The 19694-nt window shown below is 44.8% G+C and overlaps 1 protein-coding gene across 6 annotated transcripts in view; it reads right to left on the bottom strand.

The window, feature by feature from the left end:
• Positions 1-571: 571 nt before the first annotated feature.
• IL10RB (interleukin 10 receptor subunit beta) overlaps positions 572-19694 on the bottom strand; it is a 48165-nt gene continuing 29042 nt past the window's right edge. For 2 of the 6 annotated variants that reach the window (XM_054468290.2, XM_054468289.2), the window contains one exon: positions 17714-18746. In XM_054468290.2, coding sequence (XP_054324265.1) covers positions 18573-18746 — 174 coding nt within the window. In that variant the 3' untranslated portion in view covers positions 17714-18572. Of the gene's footprint in view, positions 2560-3217; positions 3764-5297; positions 5448-14984; positions 15535-17713; positions 18747-19694 lie in introns of those variants that run through there. The other 4 variants (XR_010125276.1, XR_010125277.1, XM_054468292.2 and 1 more) reach the window with 4 other exon arrangements.

Raw genomic sequence — 19694 nt, 5'->3', positions numbered from 1 at the left:
ATACTGGTCTCGAGCCCCCAAGACATCTGGTCTGTTCACATCTCTGCCTTCCTGATCACCTCTCTGCTCCCATGAAACCTACCTACTCAGAGTGCTATAACTTGTTGCTTTCTCCCTTTTTTGTTTACCATGTTCATGGAAAGCCCTTATGTGGAAATTAATGGAAAACTGTCTCTGTACCACAGAGAAGATAAAGGGAGATATCTCATTGCAAGCTCTGGAAGAATTTTAAGCTTAAATCTGTCCATGAGTGGATGACATGGCTTTTTTGCAGGGCTACTGTGGGTCACACAAGTCCTATAGAGCACCTCTTGTAATGCCAATGACAGTGTCAGTTTTTTCTAAGTAAAATTTCTTCACAGAGTTCATGAAAGAGAGAAAAAATCCTGGAAATGTAACACGATGCAACAGTTATTTAAGCCCAAGTTCAATGCCTTCTAACTAGGATGCATCTTACTAAACATATATTTGAGAGACTATAACACAGAAGATAGGACAATGGACAAGATAGACATGGTATCTGTATTAGTCTGCTCAGGCTGCCATAACAAAATATCACAGACTATGTGGCTTAAATAACAGAAATTTATTTTCTCACAGTTCTGCAGGGTGAGAAGTTCAAGATTAAGGTTCTGGCTCATTTGGTTCCTGGTGAGGCCTCCCTTCCTGCTCACAGATGGCTACATTCTCACTGTGTCCTCATGGTGGAGAGAACAAGGTATCTGCTGTTTCTTCTTATAAGGACACTAATCTCATCGATTCAGGGCCCCACCCTTATGACCTCATTTAACCTTAATTACCTGCTGTAGGCCCTATTTCAAATACAGTCACATTGGGGATTAGGGTTTCAACATGTGAATTTTGGGGGTACACAATTCAGTTGGTAACATTACCTGTCCTCATGAAGTCCACTACAAAACACAGATATTAATAAGCAATGAAACACGTAATGAGGATGAAACATATAGTAGAGGTAGTAACTCATCTGGAGGACTTAAACTGTTATTCTCTATATACTTTTTGGGATGCAGAAAGCATGCATAAGCAATACACGAAAGCAATGTTTAGCAAAGAGTAAAGCTGCAGAGGTAAACCTGTGGCTTTTGACTTGAAGACAAACCATTTACATTATATGCAGGTCACAATTTTTTTGCTTGTTTTTAGTTCAAAAGGCACTTAAAATCTTGAGCATCATAACTTATGTCTTGTTTAGTAGTATAAATTGTTTCTCAGTGAAAGGTAATAAAAGATTATGAACCCACGATAGCAGGTTCTTCTGACTTCTCAGTGCAACTGCTAAGGTCATAGAATTGTGAGTGTTGGTCATAGGGAGCCAGTGAAGAGCAACTGAAACAAGTGTAAACACTTTCTTATCTCCTTGTGATTATTTGGTAAGCTTCTCTGCTGTTTCAGAAAAAAGTCAAAATAAAACACCGTCCCAAGTAGGGACTGAGTCCTCATTTGTCAATCCTAGGACCTGGATCACACACTCTACTCTGGTCTTGCATATACTGGTGTTATTGGTGATCCATCCATGATGCTTTGAATCTTTCTTACATGTCTATGTACATCAGCCAACATCTCCTAATGATGAACAGCTGCACTTTTGTTGGATGCAAGCCAGAAGTGGCAGATTTGTCTCTGGGACTGTTAAACCACAAACGTGCAAGGGCAACTGGAGTGCAGGTTCCAGCTGTCATAAAGAACCTCTTCAGTTGCTGTTGGGGTTTTGGATTCACTTACCTCTACTGCAATGGGGTACTTTTCTACTCCTGCAAAAATAGAAAGTCACAACAACACAGAAACTGCAAATTTTGTACTAAATTAACACCTTATGCACCCTTAAAGGCAATGGTTTGCCAACTTTAATGTTTATTGGAGTCACCCAAGGACCTGTTATAACATAGATGAAAATACGGACTTCTCCCTCACAGTTACTGAGCCAGTAGACCTGAGGTGGGGCTGGAGAGTTTGCATTCCTAAGCTTTCATGTGGTCCTGATGCTGCTGGTCTAGGAAACACATTTTGAGTGCCATTGCTTTAAAGAATCTTGATGTTCTTACCCGTAGCTTAGATGATTATATTTCCTACAGTCCCTGTTCTTTTCATGGGATCTTCACATACAATATATTGTATACAGTTTTCCATGTGATTGTATTGTATCTACGGGATGGTCAAAAGTTTCTTATTGGTGATGGTAGGACATTTAGAATTTTCTACTTCTATAGATGTCCTCATCAGCAGTTCTTATACCTAGCAATAAAATATTAACTTACTTCATTTAATTTTATGAAACAGGAATCTCATGCTTTTCAGATATAACAATTAATATATGCAAATATGTTGCAAATATAGTACAGTTACTATCAAAAGTTGTGAAGTTTAGAATCTTTCAGGACACTTTAACATCCATGAAGTGATTCACTTTGAAGCAAAAGCTCCTATCTGTCCTTTATTCTGATATGTTGGCATCATGTTTTCCAGAATGAAGAACAAGGTTCCTTTGGGAATTTGTGGGCCAAAGTGTTTCTGAGAAGTGGAAAAATTGATGCCAGAGAGCTGTGAAGAAAGGAAAAGGAAGCCATCAGCTGAGAGGGCACAGTACATATATATACATAATTTCTGGGAATCTGAAAGATGGGAAATCCTGGAATGCAGTGCAGCTATCAATGAAAGGAACATAGAAGACCTGAACTCTGGGCATGAGTCAGCCACGGATTTACTTAAAGATCCCGGGCATTCATTCACTCATACATCCATGCATTCAACAAATAGATCTTGAGCCACCTATTAAGCACCAAGCACTGTTCTAAGGGCTGAGGATCCAGGAGTGAACGAAATACACAATGTCTGTGCTCTCCTGGAGCCTACAATCTAGTATGGACAAGGACAAATGTGTGAACAAAAAATATTTGTTGAATTGAATTGAAATATTATGATGTCAAGTAATGCTACATGCTATGAAGAAAAAGAAAGAGGGACAAGAGACAGCGAGGGAGAGGGCCTCTCTAAGGAAGAGACACTGGACGCAATGACACAAGGAGAGGGCTGTGTAAATAGAAAGTGTTCCAGGCTTAGGGAAGAGCATATGCACAGGCTCCAAGACAGATGTGTCTCTGGCACATCCCAGGCTGTTCTGTGAAAGGGCCCTATATGCAAAAAGGCCCCCAAATGCCAAAGGAGCTGAGAAACCGAAGAACAAGGAAGACAAATTCAGTTTGTCGGTAAAGGGTGGTTTATTGGGGAACTCACAGACAGAAGCATGGTCTTGGGCAGCTGCAAGACAGAGGGATTTCTCACGGTTACCCTCAGACCCAGAGATTATATACTAGAGGGAAAGAGGGTACATACTCCAAAGAGACAATGAAAGACCACTGTCCAGAACAGGCAAGACTGCTATGTGCGTCATAGCCTGTACTTGGTGTGATAGTATTATGGTTGCTTTGATCTCAAGGCAGGATTTGTAGTGAGTACATGTTCTTACACTAACGACAGTAAATAAAGTAGGACTCAGGAGGACTTCAGGGAGTGGGGTGAATCACAAGTCAACATGGTGGATTAGCATCCAAGATGCGGTCACTTTTGTCTCCACACAAGCACAGCAAGGAGGCTGAGCCCCTGCAGAATGAGGAGAGAAGGGGTGCAGAGGAATGGAGAGCAGGGCAGTAGTCAGTGGGGCCTGCAGCCTCTGGCAAGGATTTGGGCTTTATTCTGGGCCAGATAGGACGCCATGATGGAGATTTTAGCAGAGGAGTGACATGATCTAAATTAGGGAAAGAAGAAGTGGAAGGTTACCAGGTGCTTAGCTCCCTCCTGGCTCCCACAGATGCTAAACTTACCCGATTTTAATAATTTTTACACACTGAAGGGAACCCACACTAAATCGTTGTTTTTAAACAGCTAAGAATGTTGTTGGGCTGGGTGTGGTGACTCCCAGCGTTTTGGAAAGTCAAGGCAGGAGGATTGCTTGAGCCCAGGAGTTCAAGACCAGCCTGGGCAACAAAGCAAGACCCCATCTCTACAAAGCAAGTAAAAAAAATTATCTGGGCATGGTGGCACAAACCTGTAGTCCCAGCTACTTGGAAGGCTGAGGCAGGAGGATCGCTGGGTCCCAGTGGGGTCCAGGCTGCAGTGAGCCATGATCGCACCACTGCACTCCAAACAACCCCACCCCCTAAAAACCCAATGATGTAAATTCACATTCGGCTCAGATAACTATTATATCAAAAACTAGAATTTTACAAATTAGGGTTCCTCGAGTATTTAAACAATGATTAAAAATTTAATCAATTAAACTCTTTCAAACTAAAAATGTAATGAAAATTATAAGCCAAATGGATATTTTAAAATGGTCTGAACACCTTACAAATCTGATACACATTAATATAATAGTTACAAAACTTTTCAGTATAAACCTCCAAAAACCTTTTTATAAAAATGTCAATTTTGTGAATCTAAATTTGCTTTGTCACAGTCTCTGTTCTTATATTCTTTTTCTCATATTGCTTCCCTGGGTGCTGGAGGCCTTCCATCTGCCCCTCCAGATCCCTTCTTCTCTGGGCCTGCCCTGTTCCATGCCCTGGGAGACTTCTTGTATAAAATGCATCAAAAGTGGGTGTGGTGGCTCATGCCTGTATTCCCAGCACTTTGGGAGGACGAGGTGGGCAGATCACTTGAGGTCAGAGGTCCGAGACCAGCCTGGCTAACATGGTAAAACACTTACTCTACTAAAAATACAAAAATTAGCTGGGTGTGGTCTTGGGCACCTGTAATCCCAGCTACTTGGGAAGCTGAGGCATGAGAATCAATTGAACCTGGGAGGTGGAGATTGCAGTGAGCCAAGATTGCGCCACTGCACTCCAGCCTGGGCAACAGAGCAAGACTCCATCTCAAAAACAATTAAAAATTAAAAAAAAAATGCATCAGCAGAGTCCTTTACCCTCTGACTTTGGGTGCGTTCCACCAGTGGGAGGCATCAGCCCAAGATCAGAGGGTGGGGGACGATGAGGTGTGCTCCCTTCCTGCAGGGTCTCCATTAGTGGGCTGTGTGGCTGACCCCTGTGCTCTCCAGGGTAATGGCTCCTCCCTTGCCCCCCAACAGGCCTAGAGCTAGTGAGCTTCCCACTATTGCTACTGTATTGTTTTTTGGTTTCCCTTCACCCTGCCTATGCTGCTACAATAAGATCCTTCATTATGCCTTTCTCAGTTACTCTGTTGGAGTGTGTCATGGGTTTCCCGCTAAGACTCTGACCTATTGATAGATCATAACCTAGGAAGTCAGAGTGACCTTTGCTTACCAGTGTGGGTGATCAATACAGGTTAACAGTTGAAGGGCCGGGCGTGGTGGCTCATGCCCGTAATCCCAGCACTTTCAGAGGCCGAGGTGGGAGGATCGCTTGAGCTTAGGAGTTTAAGACCCGCCTGGGCAACATGGCGAAACCCTGTCTCTACAAAAAGAAAAAAAAAAAATTAGCCTGTTGTGGTGGTGTGCATCTGTAGTTCCTGCTACTCCAGAAGCTGAAGTGGGATAATCACCTGAGCCTGGGGAGGTGGAAGCTGCAGTGAGCTGAGATCATGCCACTCCAGCCTGGGTGACAAAGGAAGACTCTATCTCAAAACATCAACAAAAACAGTTGAAGACTCAGAACCAGGGATAGGAGACGGTACTTCCTCCCACGAGGCCTTATCCACATAGAATAGAATAGGCTCTTTATCTTTTTTGGACAGCCTTTGCTCATTATGTAAGGAACTGTGGAGGTTATTGGCTCTAACCAGTCAGTTTTGCTTTTTTTGTGTCCTTAGTCTTATGATCTTTAGGAAAATAATGCTGTTTGAATGTCTTATCTTGACAGTAGAGCCTGAGACAAGACAATGACTAATTACATAGTGTTTGTGATGCCACCAATTAAAGCCATTTGAAGAAGGACCTGGCTTGGTTTAACTGATTACGAAAGTGCTGATCAATTCAGTCAACCGAAACAGCAATTTTATTTCTTCTTGGCCATTCAGACCTGCAATGATGAGGCCTCTGCTACTGTAGATCTGGCTCTGTGTATACTTGGGAGCTGGGGGACTCACAAAGTCCCCAGGAGAGTGCGCATACTCCAAGGCGGGGGCCTTTCAGGGCGGCCCATTTGGGATCCTTGCAAGCTTTCAGGAAAACAGTATCAGTGATGCTCTGTTAGCTGGTGCTGTAGAAAGAACCAGAAGAAAAAGAAACCGCAATTGCACCTTGAGGGATGGTGTGTAATCTCTGGATGGATATTGGCTGGATCAGCGGTAAAGAATTGATGGCTCAGCAGGCCATGTCAGCATGGCTTGTACTTTGCTGGCTGACTTGGTGTTTGAATTTCCCTGCCTTCAGGCTTTGGCTGTTCAACTGGGCTAGCATCAATCACTTTTTGATGCATCTTCAGGCTGGGTCCTTTTTTCCTCCAGACTGCTGTGGAAACTAGAAACAGAGCAACAGTGCCAACATTCCCCCTGGGAGGGCTCTTCTTCAGCCCCCTTCCTGGCCAACAGCGCTGTGCTGTCCCCACTGTGGCAGAAATGCTCATTGTGCTGGGACGCAGGAGCCAGCCATCTTGCAGACCCTGCTACTGGCTGGTCACCAAGCTGGGCACCTTGCAGCTTTTCTGTCACTGGTTTTCTAGCAGGTCGTGGCACTGCCCCATCAGCCCTCTGCCTTGTCAGGTGGGCTTACTTTCTCATTCCCCTAGGGAGCTGCTCCATCTACTCATTTCCTCCCAAGCCCCTCTCTTCCCTCCCTTTGTTGATGACCTATACTTTGCCAGGAACATAGGAGACACCAGGCTTCCTTAACCCCGACCCCCTTAGTCGGATCACCTGACTGTCCCTGGCCTGTGTTCTCTCCAGTGACAACCTTGGGAGTATCCCTCCTTCTGCCAAAGGCCAGAGTGGGGGCTGTAGGTCTGGTCACTTCTCTCATGTCCTTTCCAGGGATATCAGGCCTTCTCTCATGGGTGTCAGCAATGCGTCTGTCAAGGGCTCAGCTAAGCTGGAGAGAGTGGCTAATTGAAGCAATAAGCCAAAAATGAAAGTAACAGAAACACCTGTAATCCCAGCACTTTGGGAGGCCAAGGTGGCCGGATCACTTGAGGTCAGGAGTTTGATACCAGCCTGGCCAACATAGTGAAACCCCGTCTCTACTAAAAATACAAAAGTTAGCTAGGCATGGTGGCACACAACTATAGTCCCAGCTACTCAGGAGGCTGAGGCAGGAGAATTGCTTGAACCCGAGAGGTGGAGATCGAAGTGAACTTAGATTGTGCCACTGCATTCCAGCCTGGGCAACAGAGCAAGACTCCGTCTCAAAAAAAAAAAAAAAAGAAAGTAACAGTGAAGCCCTCATCACTCACTGCAGGGGCAGAAGCAAGAGGATTCTACCCTCCCTGCAACAGAGCTCCAGTCAAGGGTCAAGTAATCGGTATAGATGTGGGAATGAAGGTCATCTCTCTGTTGAGGCTTCTGTAGTTTTATGGACCCGGAAACTAGGGGGAGGGAGAGAGGAGAGGGCCAGGAGTGGGAAAGAACTGAGTCAGAGAGGATAACAATGTCTTCGTGGCCCCCCCTTCCCTACTCCCTGAGAAGAAGGAGGCCTTAGCTGAGGTGCCTGAAGAAGGCCTTGGGCACAGGTGCGGGGCTGGGAACACAGGTGTGTGTAAGAGCATGGCCAGCAGGGGCCTGAGACCTTGACCGCAGCTCCCTCCAGGGACTGCAGTGCACTGGCTATGCCATTTCTGGTCTGGAGAGGGAGCCTCCCTGTGAGGCCTCCTTGTCACAGCCTTATAGTTGCCCAGGGTCAGTCCTGAAAAACCAGCCCTGGGATTCTAACTAGGAGCCGGACTCCTCATTTCCTGTCTACAGGCTTCAGGCGACAGTATACAATGGTGGTGTAATATCATCCACCTGAAATATCCCCCCTTGACTTTCTTCTTGCCCCTTCCAGACACTGTCACACTTCTCTGAGCCCAAAAGCCATCCTTCTCAAAGGAGTTGGCTACACCTGCTGTACACCAGCTTCTCCACACCTTCCCATTCACTCCTCAATACCCTGAAGTCTAGACTTTCTTGTCATCGCTCTGCTGCAACAGGTCTTCCCAAGGTCTCTAGGTTAGGCTGGGTTCCCTGGAAACACACTCTGGAAGGAAGATTTGCATGTGGGAAATTCATCTGGAGATGCTCTTGGGGACAACACTTGAAAGGAGTGAGGAAAGTAGGATTGGGCAGAGGGAGAAGTTGGAGACGGATGATGATTCAGAGTTGCCTGAAGTTAACGCAAGGGGGCCCAGCCTTGGCACTCCTGCATGGGGCAGTCATCGGGGGATCCCCTAGCTTCCGTTTCCCTAGAAATGAAAGAAGTCTCTTGCCTGGCAGAGGGGGCGTGACTTATGCCTGATTGGCAGCTCCCTGGATGAGGAGCAGGGAATCGCTGAAAGTCCATCTTGAACTCCAGCCTCTTGTTTTTAGAACAGTGCCTCATCCCTGTTGTTGTTGGATTGAGGACCTCGATTCCCTGTTCGTTGTTGGCTGGAGGCATCCTCAGGTCCTAGCCATGTGACTTCTCCAACATGGCAGCTTGCTTCATGCAAGTGTGCTGTCCAAGAAGGCAACAGAGAGAGTCTGCTGGCAAGACGAGAATTACAATCCTATGGAATCTAAGACAGCATCCTGTCACCTGTGTCACTTTCCATGGGTTGAAGAAGGTCATTGGCACTGCCCACACTCAAGAGGAAGGGATTACTCAAGGGTGTGGCTACCAGGAGGTGGGGATCATGGGTGGCTATCTTAGATGATAGATTCTGGAGCCACACCACTTGGGTTCAAGTCCTGGCTCTGTCACTTCTTGCCTGTGTGATCTTAGGTAAGTGATTGAACCTCTCTGTGCCATAGTTTCTTTATCTGAAAAATGAGGCAGATAATAGTATCTGCTTAACTGGGTTGCTGTGGGAATTAAATGAAAATGTAAAAGTGCTTAGAACAAGACCTGCACATAGGAAGCAGTAAGTAAGGGTTGGCTATCACTCGCATCTCATCAGCTCCACGGGGCAGCTGTGCAATGCAACCCTCAGGGGCAGCCCAGTAGCAGGCAGGCCCCAGGCAGAGGCCAAGAGGAGGGGAACTGCAGCTGGCTTGTGTTTCCCGTTTTTATTGAATTGTTCAACCCAGTTTAAAGTCTGTCCTTGCCACGACTCCTCCTGATCCGAGATATTACTCCCACAGCTTTAACCTTCCGGGCATCTTTTTTTATCACAATCCAACAGCAATAAATTTGACCTCATGAAGTGCCAGCCCAATAGTCAGTGGCTGTTTAATTAAGAGTTCTGATGGGCATGGAAACAAAGACACTGTTTGGTGTCTGCTTGATTCAAACAGGAGTGGTGAGGCGGTCAGGAGACAGAACATGGACCTGACTCAGGGAGAAAAATCATGTTGAGTCTCTGAGTCTCTAGTTCGTAAAATAGACTTTGTTTTTTACCTCCTGTTTGTTTTTTAAGGAAGTTGATTTGCAACAGCATTTTCTGAACTAGAGAGTTCAGGAAATGGGACAGTGAGGCAGCATGCCCAGTCATTCTCAGGTAAGTCCCTTGCTGAGAAGAGTAAGATACTAAGAAGATATTAGAACTGGCAGGGTAAAACAACGGAGCCTTTCCGTGCTGGATTAAGTTTCCTGTGGCAGAAGTAACAAATGATCACAAGCTGGATGGTTTAAAACCACAGAAATTGTCCAATGAATGCAGCCCAGTAGGTTTCAGCCTTATTTTACCCAGCCCCTATTCAATATGGAGTCGCTCTGGTTCAAACACCTCTGAGAATGGCATCAGCAGATTGAGTGTCTGGTGAGGGCCTGTCCTCATAGGTGGCGCCTTCTCTGTGTCCTCACATGGTGGAAGAGATGGGCAGCTCCTCTTTTATGAGGTCATTAATCCCATTCACCACCTCCTAAAGATTTCTACATACGAATTTTGGAGAGGCACAAACATCCAGACTGTAGCATCCGGATATCCTGTACAGAACATTACTGCTTTCTTTTACCTCGCATATTTATTTTTGTTTTCGCTTGCATATGTTTTATGGTGATTTGTTAACTTACAGCTCTCTGTTTAATCTGCATGTGTAATTGTCATGTATCCCAAGAAGGCTTTTGTTTACCTTTTTTTTTTTTTTTGAGATGGAGTTTCCCTCTTGTCACCCAGGCTGGAGCGCAGTGGCGCGATCTCGGCTCACTGCAACCTCCGCCTCCCGGGTTCAAACAATTCTTCTGCCTCAGCCTCCTGAGTAGCTGGGATTACAGGCACCTGCCACTATGCCTGGCTAATTTTTTGTATTTTTAGTAGAGACGGGGTATCACCATGTTAATCAGGCTGGTCTCAAACTCCTGACCTCAGGTGATCCACCCGCCTCGGCCTCCCAAAGTACTGGGATTACAGGGGTGAGCCACCACACCCAGCCATCATTTTTTATTATCCATTAATTCAACAAATATTTCTTTGTACCAGCTACTTAGGATTATCTATTAGGCATAAAGAAAGGGGTAGCAACTTGGAGAATTGCTTCCCAGGTGGTCAGTGGTGAGCAGCCGAGAAGCCTGAAGTGCATGGTAAGGATGCATTCCTGGGCCACGTTTCCCAGAGACACTCACAACCCCTCAGGAAAGAAATCTTCCTGTGGAGGCACAAGGTAATGAGTGGAGTCAGTTAGCTGCGTATTAAAAGAAAGTGACCCCTTTGAAAGCCAGATAACAGAAGGTCACAAAGAAGTGCAGGTAAGCACGTCCTTTCAATCTATCATAACTGCTCTGCTACAGCAGCTGTTCTCCACCTTGACTGCACGCTGGAATCACCTAGGAGCTTTAAAAAATGCTGATGCAAGAATCCCTCCGCAGAGAGCTGAAATTCATTGGTCATGGTAAGGCCTGGGCATCCACATTTCTAAAGCTCTCCTGATGGCCACAGTGTGCAGCTACGGCTGAGACCCATAGTTGTGAGGGGAAGGAACAAAAGTGCCCTGGAGGCTAAACCAGTCTGGGGATGGGTGTGGGAGGTATGTTAGGGGAGGGGCAGGAGCCCCACAAGGAAGTGAGATATTTTCAACAAGGCGAGGCAGCCAGAAAGAGCGAGGAGGAAGGGTGGAAGGGGGTGAGGATGGCTTACACTGTCTTCCCCTCAGGGAATCTTTCAAACCAACTGGACGTATGTTTTCTGCTAGAATGTCTGATTGGTGGCCCACAAATGCTCTGCTGAAACCCCTTCTGGTCCCGGAATTCTTGGACATTTTCCCACAGGTGGAGTTCTTCCCTTAGTCACTTCCTGGTGAAGTGGCATCCTTTGTCTGGGGAAATACCCAAGCTTCATTGTCTTATGCTAAGGAAATTGAAGACACGGACAAAGGAAATCGAAGACATGGACACACAAAAACTGGGTTTAACAGCAGAAGTTTAGTAGTTGAAAGAAAGAAGAGAGAGCTTCCTTGTGCAGAGGGAGGGGGTCCGAGTGGGTTTCCGGGTTTGCGGCAAGATACGGTTGGTTTTATAGACGAGCTTGAAGAGGCAGTGTTTGATTTATATAGGGCATGGTGGATTGGTTGGGCCAGCTGTGCCATTTACACAGCCCACAAAGAGGCTGGCCATCCCACCCTAATCTTTTATTCTGCAGATGCGGTCTCTACCTGGCCAGCACCATAACACCTGCACACATGAGGAACCTCCATATTGGATGTACCTGGCTTCCAGGTATCCCTTTTCTATTGGCACAGCTGCCGCATTCACCTGTGCAAGCTTCCAGCTTGCTTGTCTATGCTTGCAGCTTGATTTTTCAGGCTGCTTTTTGTTAGAAATGTTTTGGGGGCTGCTTTTTTATTAAAAGAAAATTCCACCAAGAACTCTTTTATCCTTACTAACTGCCTAAATAATTTCTTTTTTAACTCCTATATCACTGGCTGCAAAATTTGCAGCTTCGGCAGATTAAATGTGTTACCCACATCCTCCCAACTCAGTGGGGCTCCAGCCCAGAGACTGGAAATCCACCCTGAGTACCAGCAGGGCACAGGCCACACATCTGCCATGAGCTCTTAGCACAGCCCCCGTGGTTGCCTCAGGCTTTTGTTATGTGGTTTCAGAGGTTCCTGTGGAAGGTTCAAACCACAAAGACTAAATGAAAGATTATATGTATTTATCACAAAGTCTGGCACATAGTAAGCACTTCATACATGATACCTTTGTCCATATTATGACTTACCTAAAAAGAAAAACAAATCAAGTACATTTAAGAAGACAACTGTTGTTGTCTATGTCCTAGACCTCACATAGTTCTGTGATATGGAAAGAGAAACTCTCCTGGTGAGAAAAGGCCTCTGAGTGCCTATTTCAGGAATGCAAATAAAAAGGAACTAAGCGGGCGCTGATTCCCCAGTGTCCTCACCAGCATCCTCGTGGTGCTGTGTGAATGCCATCAGCCCTACTGTTCTCTGCATCTCTTCAAGTAGGCCCTGCAAATGCTGGTGAGGGACACGGGCTCAGCCCATCTCATGTATCAGCTGGTCTGGACCCTGCACACCTGAACACAGTGCTCAGCGGTTCCTGGCTGTTTGGGAGCCACTACTCAGCACAGGCAGTGTCCCCTCCTATAGATGTCACCCCGTAACACCCTCCCTTTCAGACTGGGGTGGAAATGTTCCCTATCAGACAGAAAGATACCGAAACAAGACCGCTTCTAAGGTTAAGTAGCAAAATGAAAGTGAGATTCCCAAACAGATTTCTTTTTCTGAGACAAAGACCCATTATCAGCGCTCATTTTGAGAAAATGCTGTGTGTTTTGAACACATATGGGGACTGAATACATGTTCGAATGATGACTATTTGTAAGCATTTGTATATTCATTATAATTTTCCCCAACTTTTATTTTGAAAACTTTAAACCTTTAGAAAAATTTAATGCCCAGATACCCTTCATCTAGAATCACTATTAATGCTTCACCATATTTGCTTTCTCTCTCTGTCTCTCTCTCTCCACACACACAAGTGCACTTTAACAGCTCCGACATTTAGATGTGTCTTACAGTTGATACTGAGGCATAGCTTAAGTGACGTTTTCCTTTTTTCCGCAGTGGTTCAAATACTAATGGTGAATCTTACAATTGATGGCATCTTAGATTCAATAGACAACAGAACTGGAAACTGCTTAGTATAGTGTCTGGCTTATTGTCAATGCTACACAAATGCCAGCTATCATTACTATATTAATATAATGGTGAATTTGTCTAATTCTTCTTATAATTTTGTCCATTTTGATCTATTTTGAAGCTATGTTGTTAAGTGCATATACATTTACAACTGCTTCACCTTCCTGGTGAACTGAAACTTTTTTTTTGAGATGGAGTCTTGCTCTGTCACTCAGGCTGGAGTGCAATGGTGCGACCTTGGCTCACGGCAACCTCTGCCTCCTGGGTTCAAGCGATTCTCCTGCCTCAGCTTCCTGAGTAGCTAGGATTACAGGCATGTGCCACCATGCCCAGCTAATTTTTGTATTTTTAGTAGAGACAGGGTTTCACCATATTGGTCAGGCTGGTCTTGAACTCCTGACCTCGTGATTTGCCCGCCTTGGCCTCCCAAAGTTCTGAGATTACAGGTGTGAGCCGCTGTGTCCTGCTGAAACGTTTTATGATTATATAGCAGTCCTTCTTTAGTAATGCTTTGTGCCTTAAATTTTATTTTGTATTATGTTTTTTTGGTGGGTATTTAAAAAAACTAAAGCTTTATTATTTTTTAAAACTATAGTCTGATAACTTATCTTTTGCTGGATAAGTTAGTCCATTTACTTTTGGATTCATTTCTATTATGTTGCTTTATGTTTTGTATTTGTTCCTTTTTTTTTTTTTTTTTTTTTAAGGTTCTTTTCTCTCCTTCCTTGTCCAAGTAATCCTTTTACTGGGTAATTTTTTTTTTTTTCTTTTGAGATGGAGTCTTGCTCTGTCGCCCAGGCTGGAATGCAGAGGCACGATCTCAGCTCACTGCAACCTCTGACTCCCAGGCTCAAGCGATTCTCCTGCCTCAGCTTCCCAAGTAGCTGGGACTACAGGCATGTGCCACCACATCCGGCTTATTTTTTGTATTTGTAGTAAAAATGGGGTTTCACCATGTTAGCCAGGATGGTCTTGATCTCCTGACCTCGTGATTCGCCTACCTTGGCCTCTCAAAGTGCTGGGATTACAGGCGTGAGCCACTATGCCCGGTCTTTTTTTTTTTTTTGAGATGGAGTCTCACTCTGGTGCTCAGGCTGGGGTGCAGTAGCGTCATCTCGGCTCACTGAAGCCTCCATCTCCCTGTTCAAGCAATTCTCCTGCCTCAGCCTCCAGAGTAGCTGGGATTACAGGTGCCTGCCACCACACCGGGCTAATTTTTGTATTTTTAGTAAACATGGAGTTTCACCATGTTGGCCAAGCTGGTCTCAAACTCCAGACCTCAAGTGATCTGCCCGCTTCAGCCTCCCAAAGTGCTGGGATACAGGTGTGAGTCACCGCACCAGGTGCTGACTGGGTAATTTTATTCCACTTTTTCCTCCCACACAGGGGTTTTCAGTGTCTACACTATTAACATTTTGGACTGGATGATTCTTTGCTGTGTGGGCTGCCCTGTGCATTGTAGGATGCTTAGAAGCTTCCCTGACCTCTATTCACTAGATGCCAGTAGCACATCTCCAGCTGTGGCAGCCAGATATGTTTTCAGACATTGCTGAATGTCCGCTGGGGGACAAAACTCACCCCCTTCCCCATTGAGAAAAACTACTTTATTAATGACGTTACTCTAGAAATTTTAACATACTTAAACTTATCTATGTCTCAGATTAATCAGTGTGTTTATCCTTCTCCCAAACACAAGAACTTTAAAGTACTTTAATTTCCCCCACCTGTGTTTTAGCTGTTTTTAAAACTCATTGTTTAAATTAAAAAAAAATTATTTATCATTGACAAATAAAAATTGTATTTATTTATCACGTACAACATGATGCTTTGAAATATGTATACATTGTGGAATGGGTAAATTGAGCTAATTAACATACGCATTACCTCATATACTTAACATCTTTTGTGTTAAAAAACACTTAAAATCTACTCTCTTAGTGATTTGCCAGAGAAATGTGACAGTACCTGGAGTGGGGCAAGCAAGTCAAGGGTGGGTTATTTCAGGTGGCTGATATTTCACTACGATCGTATATGACTGGGTGGGGTCTGTAGACAGGAAGCTGAGAAGTCCAGCTTCTGGTTAAAATCCTGCATGTTATTTTCCAGGCCTGGCTGTGGGCAACTGCAAGGCCTGGTAGGTCTAATGGGGAGACTCCCTACCCACACCTGACTTGGCACAGCCGGGACACTGTAGTCCCTGGAGGGAGCTGAGGTCAAGGTCTCAGGCCCCTGACCCTGCCAAGTTCTTACACACACCTGCGTTCCCAGCCGTGGCTCATTCATTCCCAGGTCTCTCTATCCAAGGTCTTCTTCAGGTGCCTCTGCCACGGCTTCCTGATGCAAGGGAGAGGGTAAGGAGTGGAGAACTTTGAAAAGACATTGTTACGGCCTCTGACTCAGTGGCACTTTTCCCAAAGGTATTGTGTCAGCAAAACCCTCCAAAACAACAACTAAAAAACCCAATAATTTAAACTAGAGACCTATTGTACAACATGTGGTGTGTTATTAACTATAATCTGACATGACACCGTTCGGGAAAAAAAGAGAAAAAAATTATTGTTTTATAGAGTCAATGTTTGCTTAACCAGAATATTTACCAGTTTCTTTCCTATATTTCTTCGTAATATCACAGCATCCATCTGGGATCAATTTCCTTCTGTCTGAAATAATCCTTTAGATCTTTATCTAATAAACATGTTTTGATGTCAAATTCTCACAGTTTTGTTTGAGTCTTTACTTTATCCCTTTTCCTGACAGACATTTTTTACAAAATATACACTTCTAAATTGACAAAGTTTGTAATGCACATGAAAGGTATCCTATCACTGTTTGCCTTCTGTTAGGGCTCATAAATCATCTGCAAGTTTGGTTGTTTTTCCCCCTTGAAGGTAACCTGCCTTTTCTGGTTTTGGTGTTCTGCATTTTCACACTGATATGATTTCTTCTTATTTGCCCAGCTTGAGAATTGTTGAGATTCCTAAATTGGTAGACTGGTGTCTTTTATCAGCCATTGTCTTTTCAAATACTCGCATGCTGCTTTTGCTGTATTCTCTCACCTCTCCTTCTGGGACTCTGATTAGTAACCGACATGTGTTAGGTCATCTCACTCTACCCTTCATATGTCTCGTATCCTAACCACTCATATTTTCCATTCTTTTGTTTCTCTGTACTGTGCCCAGGATAATAACTTTTTTTCTTTAAAAAAGTGTAACAAGGTCTTAAAATTCAATTTCAAAATTAATTTATTTTATTATTTATTTATTTATTTTGAGATGGAGTCTTGCTCTGTCACCCAGGCTGGAGTGCAGTGGCATGATCTTGGCTCATTGCAGCCTCTACCTCCTGGGTTCAAGTGATTCTCCTGCCTTAGCCTCCCAAGTAGCTGGGATTACAGGTGTGCACCACCACGCCTGGCTAATTTTTGTATTTTTAGTAGAGACGGGGTTTCACCATGTTGTCTAGGCTGGTCTCGAACTCCTGACCTCAGGTGATCCACCCGCCTCAGCCCCTGAAAGTGCTGGGATTACAGGCGCGAGCCACCACACCCGGCCAAATTTTATTTCTATATACATGCAGCAAACATTGAAAAAATTTCAAAAAAGCAATCACAGATCTACCCTCCATATGATGGTTAATTTTATGTGTCAACCTAGCTAGACCGATTGGGTAAAACACTAGTCTTGATGTTGGTGTGAAGGTATTTTTAAAGATGAGATTAACACTTAAATCCATAGATTTTTGAGTAAAGCAGATTACCCACCGTAATGTGGGTGAGTTTCACTTCTATCACTTGAAGTCTTAAAAGAAGCCTGAGGTCCCTTGAGGAAGAGAGTTAATTCTGCCTCCAGACTGCTTTTGCTCAAGCTGAAACATCCACTCTTCCCTGCTTCTCTAGCCTGTTGGTCTGCCCTGCAGTTTTTGAACTTGCCAGCCTCCACAGTTCCTTAAAATAAATCTCTATGTTCATTCTATTGGTTCTGTTTCTCTGGAGAACCCTAATACCCTTCCTGAGTAGCTGGGACTACAGACACATGCCACCATGCCCAATTTTAAAACTTTTTGTAGAGAAGGGGTCTCACCATGTTGCCTGGAATGGTCTCAACTCCTGGGCCCAAGTGATCCTCCCACTTCAGCCTCCCAAAGTGCTGGGATTACAGAAGTGAGCCACTGTACCTGGAGACTCCCTTTTTTGCTCAGTGTCAGTTTCAGTGTCTCAGCTGTGTCTAATCTGCTGTTAAGCCTGTCCCCTGGCTTTTTAAACTTCCACAACTATACTTTTTACTTCTAGGTCTTTTTTTTTTTTAATAACAGATCTGGCCCTTGACTGCAATTCTAGTTTTTGAAGCTTTAGACTGAGAGCTCCCAGATGACTCAGACCTAGTACCTAACACAGTGCCTGGTCAACAGCAGGCAGGGTCTAGGAAGTACCCGTGGAATGAGTGGACATCAAGATGGCAAACTAGAGCTTTTGCAGTATCTAACAATGACACACACATAGTATCATGAACACATATAGTGCAACACAGAGTAAAACTTTAATGGAGCACCAGCAGCATATAAAACATATATAGGTAGAAAAATAAATTCAAAGTACCGCCAAGAATCCAAAAGTCTGTGTATAGCATTGAGCTGACCACCCTTGAGTTGAGGTCGATTTTCAGATCAGTCCATCCATAACCTGGTAGAATGTTACATCTACCAGACGTAACATCTCCATTCTTATTCCTCATTTTAAATATTTCTGTTTCTCACATTTTTTTTTTTTTTTTTTTTTGAGATGGAGTCTCACTTTGTCACCCAGACTGGAGTGCAGTGCCACTATCTCGGCTCACTGCAACCTCCTCCTCCTCCTGGGTTCATGCAATTCTCCTGCCTCAGGCACTCGAGTAGCTGGGATTATAGGCATGCGCCATCATGCCCAGCTAATTTTTGTATTTTTAGTAGAGACGGGGTTTCACCATGTTGGCCAGGCTGGTCTTGAACTCCTGACCTCAGGTGATCCCCTGCCTCGACCTCCCAAGGTGCTGGTATTACAGGCGTGAGCCACTGTGCTCGGCCCTGTTTCTCACAATTAAAACATGATCCTATTTTAGTGATATAAGAGGCTGAAAAGTACGCTCTCAGTGGCCAACTTTTGAAAACATCATGTAAACCTTTATAAGGCAGTGAGTTCCCAAATGGAGTATTTTTGCTAAGAGAGCCTTTAAAATGTAGCTCTCTGGTGGCTAAGATAAGTCCAGGGTCTGGGAGTTCTAGATGTGGGGCTGGCTCAGATGGTCTTGGCCCTCGTTTGCTGCCCTGATCCCTCACTGAGGCAGATGTGAGATGGAGTACGTCATTGTGCCCAGCCGAGTGTGTTTCCTTCTCAGAGCCTAGCTCTGGGGTCCCTGCCCAGGCAGGGTCCCGAGGCTGCAGCTGTCACCAGGATTCTGCTTGCCACTCTCAGAGTCTTCTGCAATGACACTTAGCTTGTCGAAAACATCATTCTCATCCGACAATGGAAAAGAGAAAAACAGAAGTGTGTTATGATGAGGATGGCCCAAAAACTGTGGAGGGAAAGAGGACAGTTAACGATCAATTTTCTCCATTTCTTTTTCTGGGTTTACAAAGATTTTTTCACAGAACTCCTGGCTGGAAAATCTATTTTATTTTATTTATTTATTTTTAATGTTTATTTTATTTTTTTGAGACAGAGTCTTGCTCTGTCACCCAGGCTGGAGTACAGTGGAATGATCTCAGCTCGCTGCAACCTCCGCTTCTCAGGTTCAAGCAATTCTCCTGCCTCAGCCTCCCAAGTAGCTGAGATTACAGGCATGTGCTACCACGCCCAGCTAATTTTTGTATTTTTAGTAGAGATGGAATTTTACCATGTTGGCCAGGCTGGTCTTGAACTCCTGACCTCAGGTGATCCACCCGCCTTGGCCTCCCAAATTGCTGGGATTACAGGCGTGAGCCACGGCCTCTGGCATCTTTTGATTTATTATTTATTTTTATTTTTTTTTTACAGGTGGGGATACCCACTGCTATACAAATGAAGTTTTTTTTTTTTTGAGACGGAGTCTCGCTCTGTCGTCTGGGCTGGAGTGCAGTGGCACAGTTTTGGCTCACTGCAACCTTTGCCTCCCAGGTTCCAGAGATTCTCCTGCCTCAGCCTCCTGAGTAGCTGGGACTACAGGTGCCCGCCACCATGTCCGGCTAATTTTTGTATTTTTAGTAGAAATGAGGTTTCACCATGTTGGCCAGGCTGGTCTTGAACTCCTGATCTCAGGTGATCCACCTGTCTCAGCCTCCCAAAGTGCCAGGATTACAGGTGTGAGCCACCATGCCTGTGCCCGGCCAATCTTTGGACTTTTTTTTTTTTTTTTCCAGACGGAGTCTCGCTCTGTCACTCAGGCTGGTGTGCAGTGGTGCGATCTCGGCTCACTGGAACCTCCACCTCCCGGGTTCACGCCACTCCCCTGCCTCAGCCTCCCGAGTAGCTGGGACTACAGGGG

Source organism: Pongo pygmaeus, chromosome 22, assembly GCF_028885625.2.
Source record: "Pongo pygmaeus isolate AG05252 chromosome 22, NHGRI_mPonPyg2-v2.0_pri, whole genome shotgun sequence".
In the NCBI taxonomy this organism is placed as follows: domain Eukaryota; kingdom Metazoa; phylum Chordata; class Mammalia; order Primates; family Hominidae; genus Pongo; species Pongo pygmaeus.
Note: the sequence above shows the minus strand (reverse complement) of the source record. Positions and strands in the feature narration are given on the sequence as shown.